General features: G+C 31.6%; 2 protein-coding genes across 3 annotated transcripts in view; both read right to left on the bottom strand.

The window, feature by feature from the left end:
* LOC111001606 overlaps window positions 1–12,971 on the bottom strand; it is a 40,371-nt gene extending 27,400 nt beyond the window's left edge. The window contains exon 1 of one of the 2 annotated variants that reach the window (XM_045629629.1): window positions 12,636–12,971. In XM_045629629.1, coding sequence (XP_045485585.1) covers window positions 12,636–12,813 — 178 coding nt within the window. In that variant the 5' untranslated portion in view covers window positions 12,814–12,971. Of the gene's footprint in view, window positions 1–7,484; window positions 7,575–12,635 lie in introns of those variants that run through there. The other variant, XM_045629630.1, reaches the window with a different exon arrangement.
* A 317-nt stretch (window positions 12,972–13,288) lies between these two features.
* On the bottom strand, window positions 13,289–16,754 carry LOC111000734. The gene is made up of 2 exons (XM_022270289.2): window positions 15,535–16,754; window positions 13,289–15,410 (listed from the first exon to the last, which is right to left on the bottom strand). Exons 1-2 carry the CDS (start codon window positions 16,666–16,668, stop codon window positions 15,327–15,329), a joined length of 1,218 nt encoding a protein of 405 aa, XP_022125981.1. The 5' UTR covers window positions 16,669–16,754; the 3' UTR covers window positions 13,289–15,326.
* Between the last annotated feature and the right edge of the window lie 333 nt (window positions 16,755–17,087).

The raw sequence follows: 17,087 nt of genomic DNA, 5'->3' as shown, positions 1-17,087 counted from the left end.
ATTTTCAGCTCTCAGATACAAATAAATCTCTATACATTATGTAAACCTCTTACGAAACGGCTCGACCGATTCTTATGAAATTTTTGATGCATAAAAATATTTTCTAGACAAGTTTTTAAATTGTATGTTTTATGATACAGCTTACAACTCCTAATTTACACCCCTCTACAATCAAACGAATCAAAAATTTTATTTTCATAGTTCTTTTTATTGAACCAAAAAAAAGGTTTCCTTAATATTTTAAAAAGAATGCTAATAGAAAGAGTGGTGGAAAGTTTATTGCCAGTTCCTCTCTTCCGTTCTACACCCATGATTTGAGAACTCTAATAAGAATTGTTTTTAAATAACAAAAGCCACAAATGTCAAAAAACATAGAGTAGGGAAATATCAAAAAGGTTAGTCGACATCACAGGAGACCGAAGACCTGGTAGCTACCTCGGAAAAAAAAATTAGTTTAGCTATTCAAAGGGGGAACGCTGCCAGTATCTTTGGAACCTTGCCTAAAGGGACTTCTTTTAATAATATATTTTAGTTATTAAATGTTAAGGTTAGATATTATAATAAAATATAGTTATTAGTTACATATGTAATTCATTAGTTATTGCTTATTAACTACAGCAAAATCTAATCAAAAAAACATAGAATCGTCGTGTTTGTTGACGATAATAAATATTTTTTACGTTCGACACTGAGCGGACGCAATGAAACGGAATGAATTGCGTGCTAATCAATGTAATCGTTATGGTAACTAATTAACTGTTTACCGATCTTGACCTAGTATAAACAATTGTTGCGGTATCCGCTAATGTTAATAATAATAAAACTGTGTTCACTTGACTGAGGCCCGTGTGTACCAGGATGATAAATCTATCCTTAAATAAACGTATTTTTTATTTTATGTAATAAACCCGACCAATAAGCAAAAAGATTTTCTTGTAACAGAACAATACGGTGACTTCGATAAGTTTGCGTCACAAGACATTTAGTTGTAAGGCCGCTATAATCACGCAATACCTTGGGACCATATGGAATACAAAGTGCTTATCACGATCACACGTAGAATATGTTAACTTTTATTGCAGATAACTTGAACGATAGTTGGCAAAGTGAATGTCACAATTTTCATACAATTAACTAATTTTTTTATAGATCAGGGGATAGCAGCAGGAGACTCATGTGATTTTAAGTCCATCGCCCCTGGACTCTCAATGCCAAAAGGCTCGCGTGTGCGTTGGCAGCCTTTAATAATAAAGATGTTATATCAACAACTCTAAGGGTCATGGCCGCAGATTGCATCCATAAAAAAATTTAAAATAAACAATTTTTTTTTCTTATTCTTAATGATGATACTTCTGTGCCTGACACATGTATATTTGTTTGGTATAAAATATGACGGGTTTGCCACGTTAAAGTCAAAGTCAAATGTTAATTAATTTAAGAGTTTACTGCCCAAGAATATTTCTTAGTAAGACTTGATTGGTGAGACTGATTAGGTGGTCTTAAGAACTCGATGGGATATAAGAATGTCCTTTTAATTCTGAACAACCTAACACACATGTTCCACTGAAGATATAAGTAAAAAATTCAAAGTGAAGTCAAAAATACATTTAAAAACGAAAACATTCTGGAAAGTTCTGAGTATGTAAAAAACATTGATTTCAGATGGATTATCATGCAGTTTATCCCTTGAACACCTAACAGCAGCGCTCAACAAATCATCCAATTGCGGAATAAAATAATTTGTTTTCTGTAAACGTAAAAAATATATTACAAAGCAGATTAAGAATAATAAAATCAGTTTGCTTATTGTTAGTTGTTCTTAAAAAAATCAATTAAATAATTCAATTTTATTTGTTACTAGCATCATTATCCTTAAAGTAAAGGAAACAATTACACGTTTAGAACATGATTCTATTCAAAGAAAACAGTTTTATCAAAAATAAAACAAAGGTATGTGTAATGATAACGATAAGCGAGGTTTTCAAATACTTTTCTGTCTAAAGGTACACTAATTTATCGATCTCTTTACTTAAGCTTATAGTGATGTTTATAAAGTCCAAAGTTAATTTAGGCACCATTTCTGATAACTGCTCTTAGTAATAAGATCTTTTGCGTCTAATGTCTATTTTTGTTATTTGTAGAGCGAGCCGAGTGTAAAAAGATTAAATTTAATTAAAGATAAAATTTTAAAGAAAAAATTAAGAAAAAATGTAACAATTTCTACGGAAAAAGTTCTTATACAGTCAGTGTCTCTAAAACCCTTTAAATATGGGACCTGAGAGTTCTGTAGGTATTTGTTTTTTTTTTTTTAAGACACCAAGTTTCACCACGCTTTTCTTTTACTGTACGAGGGAGTGTTAAATGCGCCGGAACCTAATAATGTATCCACAATCTCAGATATACAACTATCTGAGTTTGTGGATTGTCAGACCGTGACAGTCGATTGATCTTCTATCTGCATCCCAATAACCAAACCCTACGAAGACAATCCATTTTTGGCGCGGTTCCAAAACCATTTAGGTTAGGATATTGGCACAGTTGAACTGTCATTTTCATACAGAGGTCTATCCACAGATATCGATCCGACCTACCATGGATACCTTGTATCGACAGATGGCTAATACAACCCGTCGATTGGTTATTATTATTGTTGATTAGCACACATTTATCAATATTTGGATTATGCTTGCTATCTCAGATGGTCAAAAATGGATTGAGAAAGGTTATTGGGTTTGGGCGAGTGTGTCTATAGATTGACAGATTAGAACTTCAGGAATAAGGTACGCGCAAGCTACTGCTCTTCTTTTACTTTATAAAAATTGTATAAGAAATAATATAATATGAATAAAACCAGTATAGTTTACGAATTTCTACACGATTTCTTCACACTCACATGACCTTGTAGCTAAGATTACTCAGTAAATACTTTATTTGTACAATGTATGCCACTGACGTGCAACGAATGTGAATGATTTTACACCTACTTACGAAACAAATGTTTACTGAATATATAAACATTTTTTAAATTCATCCGAAAGATACAGCTGTAGCTGGAGATGCCAACTTTACTTAGGAAGAATTCACATCGGACGTAGAGGAAGAATACGAAAAACTACCCAAATTATCTCTACTTCCGTCGTTCCACATATGAACGTTTTTTAAGGCGCCAACTAGCAGTATGTAGAACTAGCATTAGACAATTTCCACACGACTTAGGGTTAGACTTAAATAAAAAGCCGGGAACGTACTTGTGAGCATCTTGGAGCCGATATAACTAAATAGGTGAGCATTCTGCCCGATTGCCCCCTGTTATAATATAAAAGTGTGTCATGCTTGATATTTTTTACCATATGTATTTCAAAAATGTATTTGGTGATTATTTTTTATTTTCTGTTTTGTAGTATTTTTTTAGAAAATGTAAAAAAAAATACGTACTGTATTTCATATGTCGTCTAGTCTAGATGAGATAGATTGGAAAGCAGTGCTTCCGGTTCTTAATTATTCATGGAACACGCGATGTTAGTGATAACAATCGTGACAGTTGTCAATCTGAAAATGCATTCTGAAACGGAAGTAAGAATAGGATGATGCATAATGCTGTTATTTTCACTTTTCGATTTGCATTTTTTAAATTACAAAATAGAAGAAAAATACACGATCTAAATGGTTCAAGCATTTCCTTCCGACTTTAATAATTTACATTAAAAGCATTCAAATTTATTCAGAGACCTCATCTTCTTTGGGTTTTACTAATAATATAAATTATTACTGCCTAATAATACTACTTACTAATAATAATAATAATGCCCAATAATAATAATAATAGTACCTTAAAATCACACCTAATAACAAGAAATAAGATAAAGTATACTTCCGTATTGGAGTCGGCTAAAATCTAAAAATTAAAATTGTATCAAAAATCGTTTAAAACTATGCACATTCAAAAATAAAAACAAAATTATTTGTATTATTAATCAACAAACAACAAAAGACGAAAGATAATTTGTTGTAAACGCAATTCGAACTGATCATTTTAATCATAAATTACGCAGCGCGCTCACACTTAAAAATAATGTACAAAAAAAAACTACATACCGTATCCAAAATCGTACGGCGACGCTGTATTAAAACATGTATTTTTTTTTATAGAACAGGGGGCAAACGGGCAGGAGGCTCACCTGATGTTAAGTGATACCGCCGCCCATGGACACTCTCAATGCCAGAGGGCTCGCGAGTGCGTTGCCGGCCTTTTAAGAATTGGTACGCTCTTTTCTTGAAGGACCCTAAGTCGAATTGTTTCCACTATAAATACGTAAAATTTGCCAAAATCGATCAAACGCTGGCTACGCACAAGTTGTCTCATCTCGGTACAGGTAGGTGCGGCCGGTGTAACCACATTCCTCGCTTGACCCACATAACTCAATATAGCGATACAGCTGCGCGGGTTTTTTTTTTATTCGCGTGTAAACAGAATATATGGATCTAGACAGCTGTCAATACTTAACGGTTCCTATAAAAAAATAATTACATTGTAATTAAGATTAGTACGCCTCCGTGTAAAAGAAAAAAAATCCGAGATACTAACTATAACATCACATAACAAACAATCAGTGCCTATTTGTTAGTTGCCTAAATTATGTCCAAATAATTATAAGTTTAAATACAATAATACATAACTATAATCCGTAAAAAAGTGTTTTTCTTTAAGTGACAAATGTATTTGAGAACCAATATACAGGAAATTATACTTTTTATCTTAAAGCGAGTTTTCTCATAATCAATGAATTAATAAAACAATCAATACCTTTTAATAACTTTTTAATTATAAAGTGTGATCATACGAGTGATAAGTACGATTAATACTAATTGCAAATATTTTGTAAATTCTACGAATACATATGAACATGTAAAGCGATGAATATTAAAATGCATAGAAATTATAAAATGTCACGCGAGGCATAAAGTTACTAGGATCGTAGAAAAACAACTTTTTATCTCCAAACGAGTTATGCTAGTTTATGTACCAAAGAAACTCGTGTAAAACATTCATAAAGTAACAGGAACCCTATACGAACGCTGGGGCCATTTTACTTAATATATACATAACAATATTTTTAACATATAAAATGCTCCGTGGAATTTAATGAATTTCTAAATTTATTAAAGTAAAAATGGCCCCATTAATTACTTATAAAAATTAATAACTTTGTAATATATATCCATATGCAGAGTTATATACAGTTAAAACAGTTTACGATGACATCGTTTAGAACATCATACCCGTTATATTGACGAAAATCAAAGGTTCCGGCTGAATTCTATTGTATTAGGTACTTAATGTTAATAACAGTGACTTCGCCTGTTACGACTATCGGTTTTTCCTACGAAGTCGTTAAAACATATTTTGATTTTATATTAGTTAATAATAAAGAAGTTCAAACGAAAATCTTACAATCATTTTAAATAAATTAAAATATGTTTATTTTAAGCAATTTAGAATTAAGTTTGTTATGGATGAGCTGGGAACCCTGACACAGGTATTTTATTCTTAAAAGGATTCCCAAATCTTACACATAGTACAGCATATAGTATTACTTATGTACTTCCTTAAAATGAATAAATACTTTTTATTTATTTTATTTACAATTATAACGAATTATAAGTTTTACATAACAATCAAAGATACAGTTTCCTGCACCTACACAATTAAAAAAATCACTTAAAAATTTTAAACAAATTTTAAAATTTATGGCTGTGTACCTTTGTTATATTAAATTGGCATAAATACGTATTAAATAACTTATTCACAGTTGATAAAGACACCATTGCAAACATTACAACATCTCGACCTTGTAATTGTTTCACGTTTGTTTTAATGATAACACACATTCACAACTAATATCTTTTGTACCTGTTTAATGCTAAACGACCAAACCTGAGCATTTTAAACAAAGAGAACTCATATAACGTGTTAACATTTAAGAATGAAAGAAAGAAAAAACTGTAAATTTGTGAAATCACGGCTACAGCTAAAAATAATACCCCTGCCTATAGACACTCTCAATGCCGGAAGGCTCGCGAGTGTTTGCCGGCCTTTTAAGTAGAATCAGCCTTTTATGTAATACTTTTTAATTTAAGACATGTCTGTTTTTCACTGTGCAAAGGGTTTGATGCGCACATAGTCAGAAAGTGTATATATATCGATTATAGTCGAACAAACAATTAAAAAACAATGATTCAAATTTCAATTATTAGTTTGAATTAAGGCAGGCAGGCAGGCAGGCAGGCAGGCACCAGGCATTATATATTAGAAATCACTATACGGATTTTTTTTTTATGGATTTGCGTTTATCTGGTTTATCAAATGAAGAGACATGTGTTATGATATATCTTATTTGATAGGTTGGTAATAAATAATTCCGTTTACGCTCAAATTCACAGCGGCCAGTTATAACTAGATCTTATATATACAATTCTCGTGTCGCGGTGTTTGTGGTAAAACTCCTCCCAAACGGCTTTCCCGATTCTCATAAAATTTTGTGTGCATAGTGGTTAGGTCTGAGGGTAATCCACCCCTATTTTTTTTTTCAATTTTAGGTTTTAAAAAAAATATTATTTTTTTATGATACAGCATTAGTAAATACAAATAACGCCTAATTTTCACCCCTCTACGATCAAACCCTATTTTTTTGTACTATAAATTATATACATGGCAAAACAACATTTGCCGGATCAGCAAGCAGCAGCGGATCATAGTTATGTTATAAATACCCATATACCTTCATTAATTACGATAACAATTTGCTACTTTGGACTACTAAAAAGATTCAATAAAGCCTCGAACATTTGACGATTCGTTACACTCACCCGAAACCAATTATATACCTGTTTGGTTACGTCACCGGCTCAAGCGCAACCTTCGAATGCCAAAGATTCCTGTGCCTTCGAGTCCCGAATTTTTCGTTTCTTTTTTACATTGTTTGGGTTATGGAATTCTTGTCAGGGTCAAGTTTTTTATGAATTTACTAAAGGACATTTGAAACGGATAGTGGCAAAATTCGTAAATATATATATAAACTTCGCACGTAATAGAGTCAAAAAGCATAGTTAAACAAAGGAACATATAATTGCTAGACAAACAGATAGCGTAGCATACAATTGTATAAAAATAAACAATGCAATTTCTCTGAATAATATCTATTGATAGACCTACTGCAATGCATAATTCTTATCCTTTTCGCTACAACACTTATTTAACAAAAAACTTGTCAGTATTATATATACATACAGCATATATATCTATCTCAGATATGGTTAATATCTTTTGTCATGTAAACACAAGTCGATAGAAAGAGTATTAATATGGTAGTAATAGTCAGCATAACTAGACTAGGATATATACGATAAATAAACAAATACGTAATATCAAATAAATCTACGATAAACATTTGGAAAAATGGCTTGCTTTTTAGAAATATACATACTCTGTTTTATATGCCTTCTGGGAGCGGGTACGGGCACTTTTACATTTTCCATTATAAAACAAAAGACACACGCAAATCGCACAGAGTATAATAAAAACTGAATTATATAAACGCGATAAATGATAAGCTTATCTATGACCTTATCGATCGTGGAAAACAATGTTGTTTACAGAAAGACAATTAAAGAGGTGCATCAATATTTTTGTCTAGTTTAAAACTTTGAAGTGACAGAACAATAAATTTTAACGGTCCATTTAAAATTGCGTACCTGGGCCACGTACTGGCCGCTACCACCACCAATACCACCATTCAATTAATTATAATAAGTTAAATCCAGGCTAAATAGCGTGTTGATAAAAAGTAAGATTCATGGCTTAACGTTAGGGAAATTGCGACTGCGGAAGAGTCACACAAAACGAGACACACTTTAAAAGTCTAACAGCCAAGTGCCAACCACCAGTAGGTAATGGAGTCACCAAAAGAAGAAGGAAAAGGTTTCTTTTTCTTTAAAACACCAGCCGCTAGAGTAATACAGTTGGTTAACTCGGTACAAAAATATAACGAAATTATAAATTTTTTCGTCTCCAATTTTGACTCGAATTTGCCTTTGAGGCTGTGTCTGCACTGGGACTGCTAATGCGTTATGTACATATGTTTACATAACATACGTGCCATTAGCATGGGAAAGTGAAAACATTGCGACCGTTGACACTAGAGTGACAATGTGATCTTAACTATAGAGATATTTATACGAGAAAACTAAATATAGAGATTAGGGAAAATGCTGCCATCAGAGATACATTGGTACAAATTACTAAAAAAATATAAAGTGAAGCAGTAAGTAAATTAAAAAAAAAGTGGTAATCAAATTTCAAATCATTTTAAGTAATTTTCTTTTAAAACCCCCTCAACAATAGAATTGCCCCCCTTTTGGGGCCTGGGCCCAACGTTGGGAGACACCGTTCAGTTACGCATTGTAGAGAATATTTCACTGTGAGAGAAGAATGGTTACCCTAGTTTTGAGCTAACATGAGAAGTATTTTCCTTTGACGACTTACTTTCATTGCTTAATTATATGTTTTCTTTTCTTTAGTAATGGCAATCATTGGCACACATTTACTTACTCAATATCAATAGAAGAATGACTTTCTATTAATTATATTGGAGAAAGTTCGATTTTAAGATAACCATCGTGAATATGCTTTTGCATAAACCGCTGCAGATTTCAGTAGTATGATATTCCAAATAAATATATGGCAAAGCCGAAACGCAGGAAATTAGATCTGAGCCTTCTTTAATGCAGTAAAAAGGTTTTATGGTCGTTTATCAATATCATCAATGGCTTAATTTTGTACATATACTTACAAAATATACAATCTTTATAAAAATTTTAATTTTCTAAAAGTATACTACGCTTACTTTTAAAATACTATCTATCAGTCTGGGCATTATTTCTGTTTCTATAATCATTTATCAATCTAATAAGAAGTCCATTGGTCCACAGCCGGGGATCGAACCTACAACCTTGGTAATGAAAATGACTCGCTGAACCCTAGGCCAACATCTATCTAATTGGATACATAAATAGATTGTATACAGTATATACAATAATAATAATTAATCTAATGTATAATAAATATACAAAGTAAGAAGTAACATACAAAATGTATGATGTTATTAATTCAAACAATAAAGATCACTGATCTTATCAAACATTACATAAAACAAATGTAGGTCACACTTTGATTGCATTTCACGTAATTCTTTATTAGTTAATACCATCAAAACATGCGGAAATTCATTGATTATGATAGATAAAAGATAATTTATGAAATAAAAAGTTAGATTCTAAGTACATTGAGCATCTAATTTATAATATAGAAAAAAGGAACAATATATTCAATTTTTTAAATAATTCTGCAGTAAAATTACACTAATTTAAATTTAGCAATATAAGTTCTTGATCAGTTTAATTAATATACGAAAGTTCATAGAAAATCAAAAATGTTTAAATTATGACAATCGGTTCGGAAAGTGTTCTAAAACCCAATTAAGGTAATATAATTCACCAAATAGAAATCCAATACAAGAATTCACCTAAATAAAACTAGATAAGATTTTTTTTTATATAACGGGGCAAACGGGCAGGCTCAGCTGATGTTAAGTGACACTCACAGCAGAGGACTTGCAAGTGCGTTGCCGGCGTATTAATCTATTAACAAAAAACATACTAGAATTTCTTCACTTTAACTCAAAACAACGAGGTACGTAAACTGTTAGTAAAAAATACTTATCGAAGAGATAATAGAAATGAGCGAAGTAGCCAAGTCTAGAATCAAATACGTTAAAAATCTTACTTGTAAAGTTGTAAGAACCTGTTACTGAGTATCACTGAGCCAGGTATTCCATAATTCATTACTTATTCATTGCACTCGCCAGGTGTCTGTGTGGGTAAATTCCTGATTTAACACGTTTCACCTATAGGAACTTATTTGTAGGCATGCCTGTGCGAGTACATTAAATATTAACTAGATAATCCTTGGGAATAGGTTACATATAAATAGGCCGAGAGTAGAAGTGGAAACAAAATATGTGAGCGAAACTGCTGAAATAACAAATCAGTAAGTAATAACAGTAAGATAGAAGAATTCATAAGTGTTTGTGCTACTAATGATTTCAAAAATTAGTATGGATTCGAAAACGTAACGTACTAGTCTGATGAAGCATAATCGTAGTTCTGTACTAAAAAGTATTGGATTACAACATACGGTAGGTAAATAATAAAATAAATAAATCAGTGGTGCTATAACCCCTTTTAGGTCTCGGCCTCAGATTTCTGAATCTGTTTCATGACCATTTTTAAATCGAATAGGCAAGTAGGTTATCAGCCTCCAGTGCCTGACACACGTCGTCGACTTTTTGGGTTTAACACATGTCGGTTTTCTCACGATGTTTTCCTTCACCGTTCGAGTAAATGTTAAATGCGCACATAGAAAGAAAGTGCACAGCCGGGGATCGAGCTAGGCCAACACTGCTCTTAGCGGTAGCCATAACCACTAATAATACAAAACGAGTTATCTTTCGAAAACGTAAGAAAAATTTACTGTCGTTTTGCGATCTTTTAATTTGCACAAAAATGGTTTAAACCTCAACGATTCAAACACTAATATGATAACTTAAAGTTGTATTTGAAAGCTCAATTCTTAAATCATTTATGCGCGAACGCAAGTGAAAGTTATGTTTATTTAGAAATTCACAGGTCAATCGTGTTTTAAGAGCCAATTAAGATCCTATGACTTCCTGACAATGTTTAAAACTGTATAAATTCTCGTGTTCGTAAAAAAAATGTATATGCCGAGTTATGTAACCTAACATTAGTTTAGTTACATATATATTTTAGTTATTAATTAGAAGGGCAAACCAAATATTAGCAATTCCCGCACACTTGAAGCCAAAATGTGTTCTTTAGTTTTTCCCAAACACATAAATTGTAATATAACTCTGATTTCCGATAATGTCCAATAGGTAGGCTACACTTAAATTTTTTATGGGTAACTTAAGTGATACTTATATTTAAGAACCCTTATGAAAGTAGTTAGATTTTTTGTTAGTCTAGCACCGCAAGCCCACAACCGCGCCGAATTTTATATTTGTTATAAGCTCACGTTTCTAACAAAGATTTTAACATAATAAATTTGATCATTCCCACAACAGGCGCCACTGAACTAACTTCTGATGTTCAAAATATTAAATTAGTTAATATGACAGTTTTTACAGATCAAAAACTGATTTTCCATACATTGTGTAGTTTACTTTACAAATACTATTTTATGTACATTCGCCATATCACCCACGCATCGTAAAAAAAATCGTCGTAACTGTTAGAAAACTATGCATGGCATCATCATATTTGAATCAAAATAATGTTAAGTAAGAGAGTTCCTGCGTGTTTATTTCGACAAGAGTAATCCATCTGCAGTGGTACAATTCTCTTGATAATGTATACATTGCTATCTTATCTATCAATCTTAACATGAGTCAGTAACCCGTGATGTTACTGGATGCATCTTATTTCATATCAAATTGCTTGTCAAATTCTTCACTTCAAAGCTATAAAAATCTGAGGTAGGTAAAAGTGATTAGAGAAAAACACAAGACCTTTTAATGTATGAAGCATTTTAATAATTGACCATTAACAATCGTTTGCAAATAATGATGTAAATTGAGAATTTAATGATATAATAAAATCAATTGCAAAAGTTTGAAAAGTATTAATGAAAGAATGCAAAATAGTTAGACGTTAAATAGTTAGAAGACAATAACTTTTTCGTATAATAAAATAATTAGTATTATTATTAAGTAAGTATATATATAATAAAATATTCTCCGGAATCGTAATAACGTATAATTTGATAAAATTTTGCGAATTATATAAATTTTGTTTTTATAACAGTAGTTTTTATGCTTACTGTGCAGTTAGTGATAACCTTGAGTTTTAATACCTACTAACAGTTTCATTATAAAATAATAATATTTAAACTATTATTAAAGAGTTAAAGTACTATTTAAATTAATGAATATCTTTAGATAAGAGTGGGTCCCTTCAACGTTTAGAAGTTTACGTCTTGTTTTTTGAATGCGACGTAGTATGTAGTTATTTGCAATATGACGTAGTTTATATTTAGTTTTATCGAATAGGTAGGTTTTGTTTGCAGTTGCACCTAATGAATGCATTAGTACAACGGCGGATGCAGGGGGTCATAGCGGTCATGTCCTCCCCCCTAACTTAGGCTTAGACAAAATCTAGCTAAATATTTTTTTTGATTGATAGGGCTTTGTAAGTGGATATTTACAGAATCCAAGTTTTTTTAAACGACTGATCTAAATAAACAAATGTGAAACACAATCACTCAGTATTTTTGTGTACCTAGCGCATACAGCCCATTTAAATATAATTCATAAAGTTATTATTATTTAGTTACATTGCTAGTACGTGTTTTTTACAAAACTTAATGATTTTCGAACGTGACGGTTAACACCTTCATTATAAAAATTCCGAAAGTCAAACCTAACTTGTACAACAGGTCAACGGTCCAAAATTCAATACAGTGAGGCATCACACACGAATCGCCCAAAGCGTCAAAAACTTACCTTCCTTAGATTTTAAGTAGAAAATCCTCAAGTGATACAACACGATGATTAGCAGGATTCCAGCAATAAAAGACCCAATCGCTGCCCCGGCGACACTTCCAGCTCCAAAACATTCTTGTTGACCGAATACACACGGTAAAATTATCGTCACAATAAAAAAATATAATAAAACACCCATTTTTACACAAACATCACTATATGGCACAGTTTGATCGAATTCACATAATATTATAGCATTCAGAAATTTAACTCGAAACGTTACTTTAAGTACAAATTGGTACAAGCGTGCGCCGCGTCAGCCAGCGCGGACATCTATGACGCGCGCGGCGCGCGGGCAGGTTTTCTCGTTTCGGTTGAGTAAAGTCAAATGAGAAATGACACTTGACAGGTACGTAGTCTTAGTGTTGCTCGCGACTTTGTCTGTATAATAAACGTTAGCCCTATATTAATTTATTATTAGGGCTTTAAAATTATTAAAATCCTTAAGCGGCTTATTAGCGTGTTGACAAAATAATCTATTTGGCTCTATAAAATATTAATATTGCATTGTATTCATGTATTGTTAAGACATTCACCTTATGAAGGTAAGATGCTTGCGTTTAAATCTTGAAATTAAGTACCATAAATATTTAAATGTTATTCAAATGAGATAATTATAAGATATTACTGTCTATACAAGCAATAGCAAACCAATCGAAGCCTACCACACCCAGTACTATCAATAAATTTAGTAAAGCAAATAAGCCACAATTACTGCGGCCCTTAATTTATTTGATGTATTTCTTGGATTAACAAATTAATATAGGTATATTATATTTCACCTACTTTACTGAACAAAACCTATAAAAATTCCTTTTGGATTAGTACCTAGGGACTAATAGCTGAAGCGGTAGAATTTACTTTAACGCTATATAATAGACTTATTTACTGCACAAAAATTAAAAATAACAGTCCATCCTTCTAAAATTGGTACCTATTGTAATTTATCAATGGCATTTTTTCTCAATAATTGTTTTCAATATCTTTTGTTCATTTCACGTAGTTCAACTATTGTAAGAAACTTGAGACAAATGATGATTATATTTCTTCTATGAGCCGTTACGTCGTGCTCACTTCCTGATTTTTGTAGAAGAAACTAAGAAAATATGAAAATTCGTTTGTTAAGTATAACAATATTATAGTAAAAATATTTTTTGTTTAAGAAATCCCTGAAGTGTAACAAAAATCAAAACAAGGACGTCAAAACCCGTATCGACCACATTAAGAGGGTTTCGTGTGGAGGAATTAACAAACCAGACAAGTCTTCGTTTACATAACATTTGTACAAAGAGATCTATGTCGAATTTAAAGTTAAAAAATTAAAAAGTATGTACCTAATAATTTTAGTAAAAATTGTGTTGTTATATTAATTTTTTTACGTCAAATTTGTGCCAGAATTCGAAAATTTGCAAAGTAAAACGAATCAGACATTGGTAATAGAGCAAGAGCCAGACCTTCGGATTTTAATAAATTTTTCTTCACCTTACTGTATACGCTCCTTGCTCCCCGAACTACTGCTCACTTTAAATGCGTCTGACAAGATGTTAGAACCGTCGAATCTGTCCGGCTATTATGTAAACATAGATTAATAGGCCCCCAAAAAATTATATATAAAATTTAGGTTTTATAATGTAACGTAAGTATAATTATAAATTATAATAGTTTAAGGATGTCCAGCAGAGGGTTGCAACCAACGGTTTGGCAATGAGCAACGCGAGTTTTGATATTATTATGAATAAAATATTTAAAAAAACATTTTTATTTTATGATAAATTTGAGATGGAATTTTGTACACCTTTGTTATCTGCCAAAGCCACCGCTGCCTCAGCTACATGGGTGGGGATCATTCTTACCTGTACTAGGGATACACATAGAAAAAATTACAGCTTTTATTGAAATCCGAAGTCTGGCACGAAAACGATACATTTCACGTTTGGCCTAGGCTTCACCAGGTAACCACCACATAATAAAATAATAATAAGTTGACGACCACATAATCCCGCGCGCACCCGAAGCGAGCTAGGCATAAGAGGCGCGGTAGGATGACACAGAGTAGGTACTAAGACACGAAGTATCTAAGGGTAAATAAAAGGTTGTTATCTCACAGGTCAAGCCTAGGCAAGACATGAAATATATAGTTTTTATTGTTATAAAACGTTTGCTAATATATATCTTAGAAAATTGGGTAGAATTAGAAAGAAATAAATAATTGAACATAATATATTACATTATTATTAATCATTAAATAGAGCCTATATTCTATCTAAATACGAATAAAAACACTTAAATATGCATTGCAATAATTGAAATGTGGATAATCCTAAATATCTCAATTCTTAATAAATAATAAAATAGATTTATTTTGGAACATAAGATCATCAAGGTATCACTTATTCCACATCATACAATTTGAACCTGTAGGCATCCCTACTCATCGACAAAGAAGACAGCGGGTGTAGGCCGAGAGAAAAAGCCGGCGTAAACTCTCGGTAGGTACTCTTTTTTTTACTCTTAAAAAAAGCAAATCATCAAACAATACTACAACATTTAAAACATATAAAGAAAATTAATTTACATAATTTGCTACATTTGTTTGCATGTAATTAATGTAACAAAAGTATTATAGTAATTTAATATTATATTTGTTGCTGTCTATTGCAACCTTTCTTTAAGACGTCTTAACCTTTGGTACATGTTTAGTTTATTGTTTGTAAAAGAATTCTTTACTGTTGTCTCCTGTTAACAAAAATTTGTTGTTATTATGTATGTAGTTAGATAACAAGGGTCATATATTAAGGGACATAATTTGTACTTGTTTTTTACTTGCAAATTAAGATAAAATAGGTTTAAATATACTTACACAAGGGAAAAACTTAACATCAATCATATACAATTCAAAAAATGTTGCTGCAACAATCATAGGTCCTGTCCTTCTTTCACAGACATCTAGCTGTACAGGAAATTTTCCATCTGGTAACTCAGCTAATGTTTCAAACACAGGCTTCATAGCTTTTTTTTGACTGGTTAATCTATACACAAGAACACTTCCGTTCCTTAGACCAATTAATACAATATCAATATAAAAAAACAAGGCAGTTATTGGGGGGAAATCAAGGTATAAATGTTGGTAGTCATCAGTTTCAATTTTAAATAAGGTTCTAGAATAGCAAATAAAATTTTTATCATCAAATGCATTTATATTCTTAATGTGTACTATCCATTCTGCTGGGCATTTAATTGTTTTTTCTGTCACAGAATTATTAGATTCAAGATTTAGAATCCTACCACAATCAGTGAATAGATAGATGTGTGCATCATAATATTGAATTTCTTTAATATCATAGTTGCAGTGCAGTATTAAATGTGGTGTTAATTCTTTTTGCAATAAGTTACATTTATAGACATCTTTATTATTGTAAAATAATAATAAATCCCCATTTAAGACATATTTATCAGCTTTAAAGTAATATTCAGTAATATAATTGGGGTCTTTTAAAGTTCTTTGAACATAAATCCCAAATTTAACTTGGATTACAGTGGCATGGTCATTATTACTTATTTTTAAGTAGTTTTTCTCAGGTAATGCAACAGGAATGTATTTTAAATCAGTCATGTCGTAAAAGACTGTTCCTTTTGCATCTTTCAGTGGTAAAACACCATAATTTATTCCTAATACATGTGAAGGATCATGCAAATTAAATTTATAAAATTCTCTTACAGTTTTTTCGTAAGAAGAAACGTTTGACCAGAGTTTTAGATTTCTGTAAACATGATACCAACTTAGTATATCCCCACTTTTTTTCTTTGCTATTCTGGACGATTTCTTAAATTCCTTTCGGCAAACTTCTTGCCAGAGAATGTCGGTATTATCGATGGCCTCTTTCCACTTTTTACACACTTCTCTACACTTCAATAAACTGTAGCCATCTATTTTGATAAAAATTTCTATAAATATCTCAATGGGTAAACAATTTATCGTTGTAAAAGCGCTCATTTTACCTATAAGAAGTAATGTTTTGTTTTATTTTACAATAAATTTTCTATGTTATTTCACAGACTTGTAAAAAAATTATCTTATTTAAAAATTATCTTTGGTGAAAACATGACTTTTTCATCAGCTGATATTTTCCTCGTGACTTAGTGTTCAGTGTTGCCAGTGGGTCCTGGCGTGATACGCCTAGACTAATTTGATTTCTCCCCAGAAATCACCTAGAATGCCCTCACCAATTGAGAAAGATCTACCCTCCTACTTAATTAACATGTTCAGGACACATGTGGCCCGAATCTGGATTACCATGAGAACAACTTATAAACCAATGCGACAGTTGTATAGAATATATTTAGTAAAAAAGAATGAACAAAACCCATAAAATACAAAAAAATATTACTGAATTTTAATGTAATAGTAGAATT

Source organism: Pieris rapae, chromosome 9, assembly GCF_905147795.1.
Source record: "Pieris rapae chromosome 9, ilPieRapa1.1, whole genome shotgun sequence".
Classification (NCBI taxonomy): Eukaryota; Metazoa; Arthropoda; class Insecta; order Lepidoptera; family Pieridae; genus Pieris; species Pieris rapae.
This window is presented reverse-complemented; position numbering and strand designations above follow the sequence as displayed.

Excerpts from the sequence above, each read along its gene's own strand:
- LOC111000734 (XM_022270289.2), bottom strand. The coding sequence starts at position 16,668 with ATGAGCGCTTTTACAACGATAAATTGTTTACCCATTGAGATATTTATA. Across the intron at positions 15,411-15,534 it reads ATGTTAAGTTTTTCCCTTGT|GAGACAACAGTAAAGAATTC; the intron begins GTAAGTATATTT and ends TTTTGTTAACAG.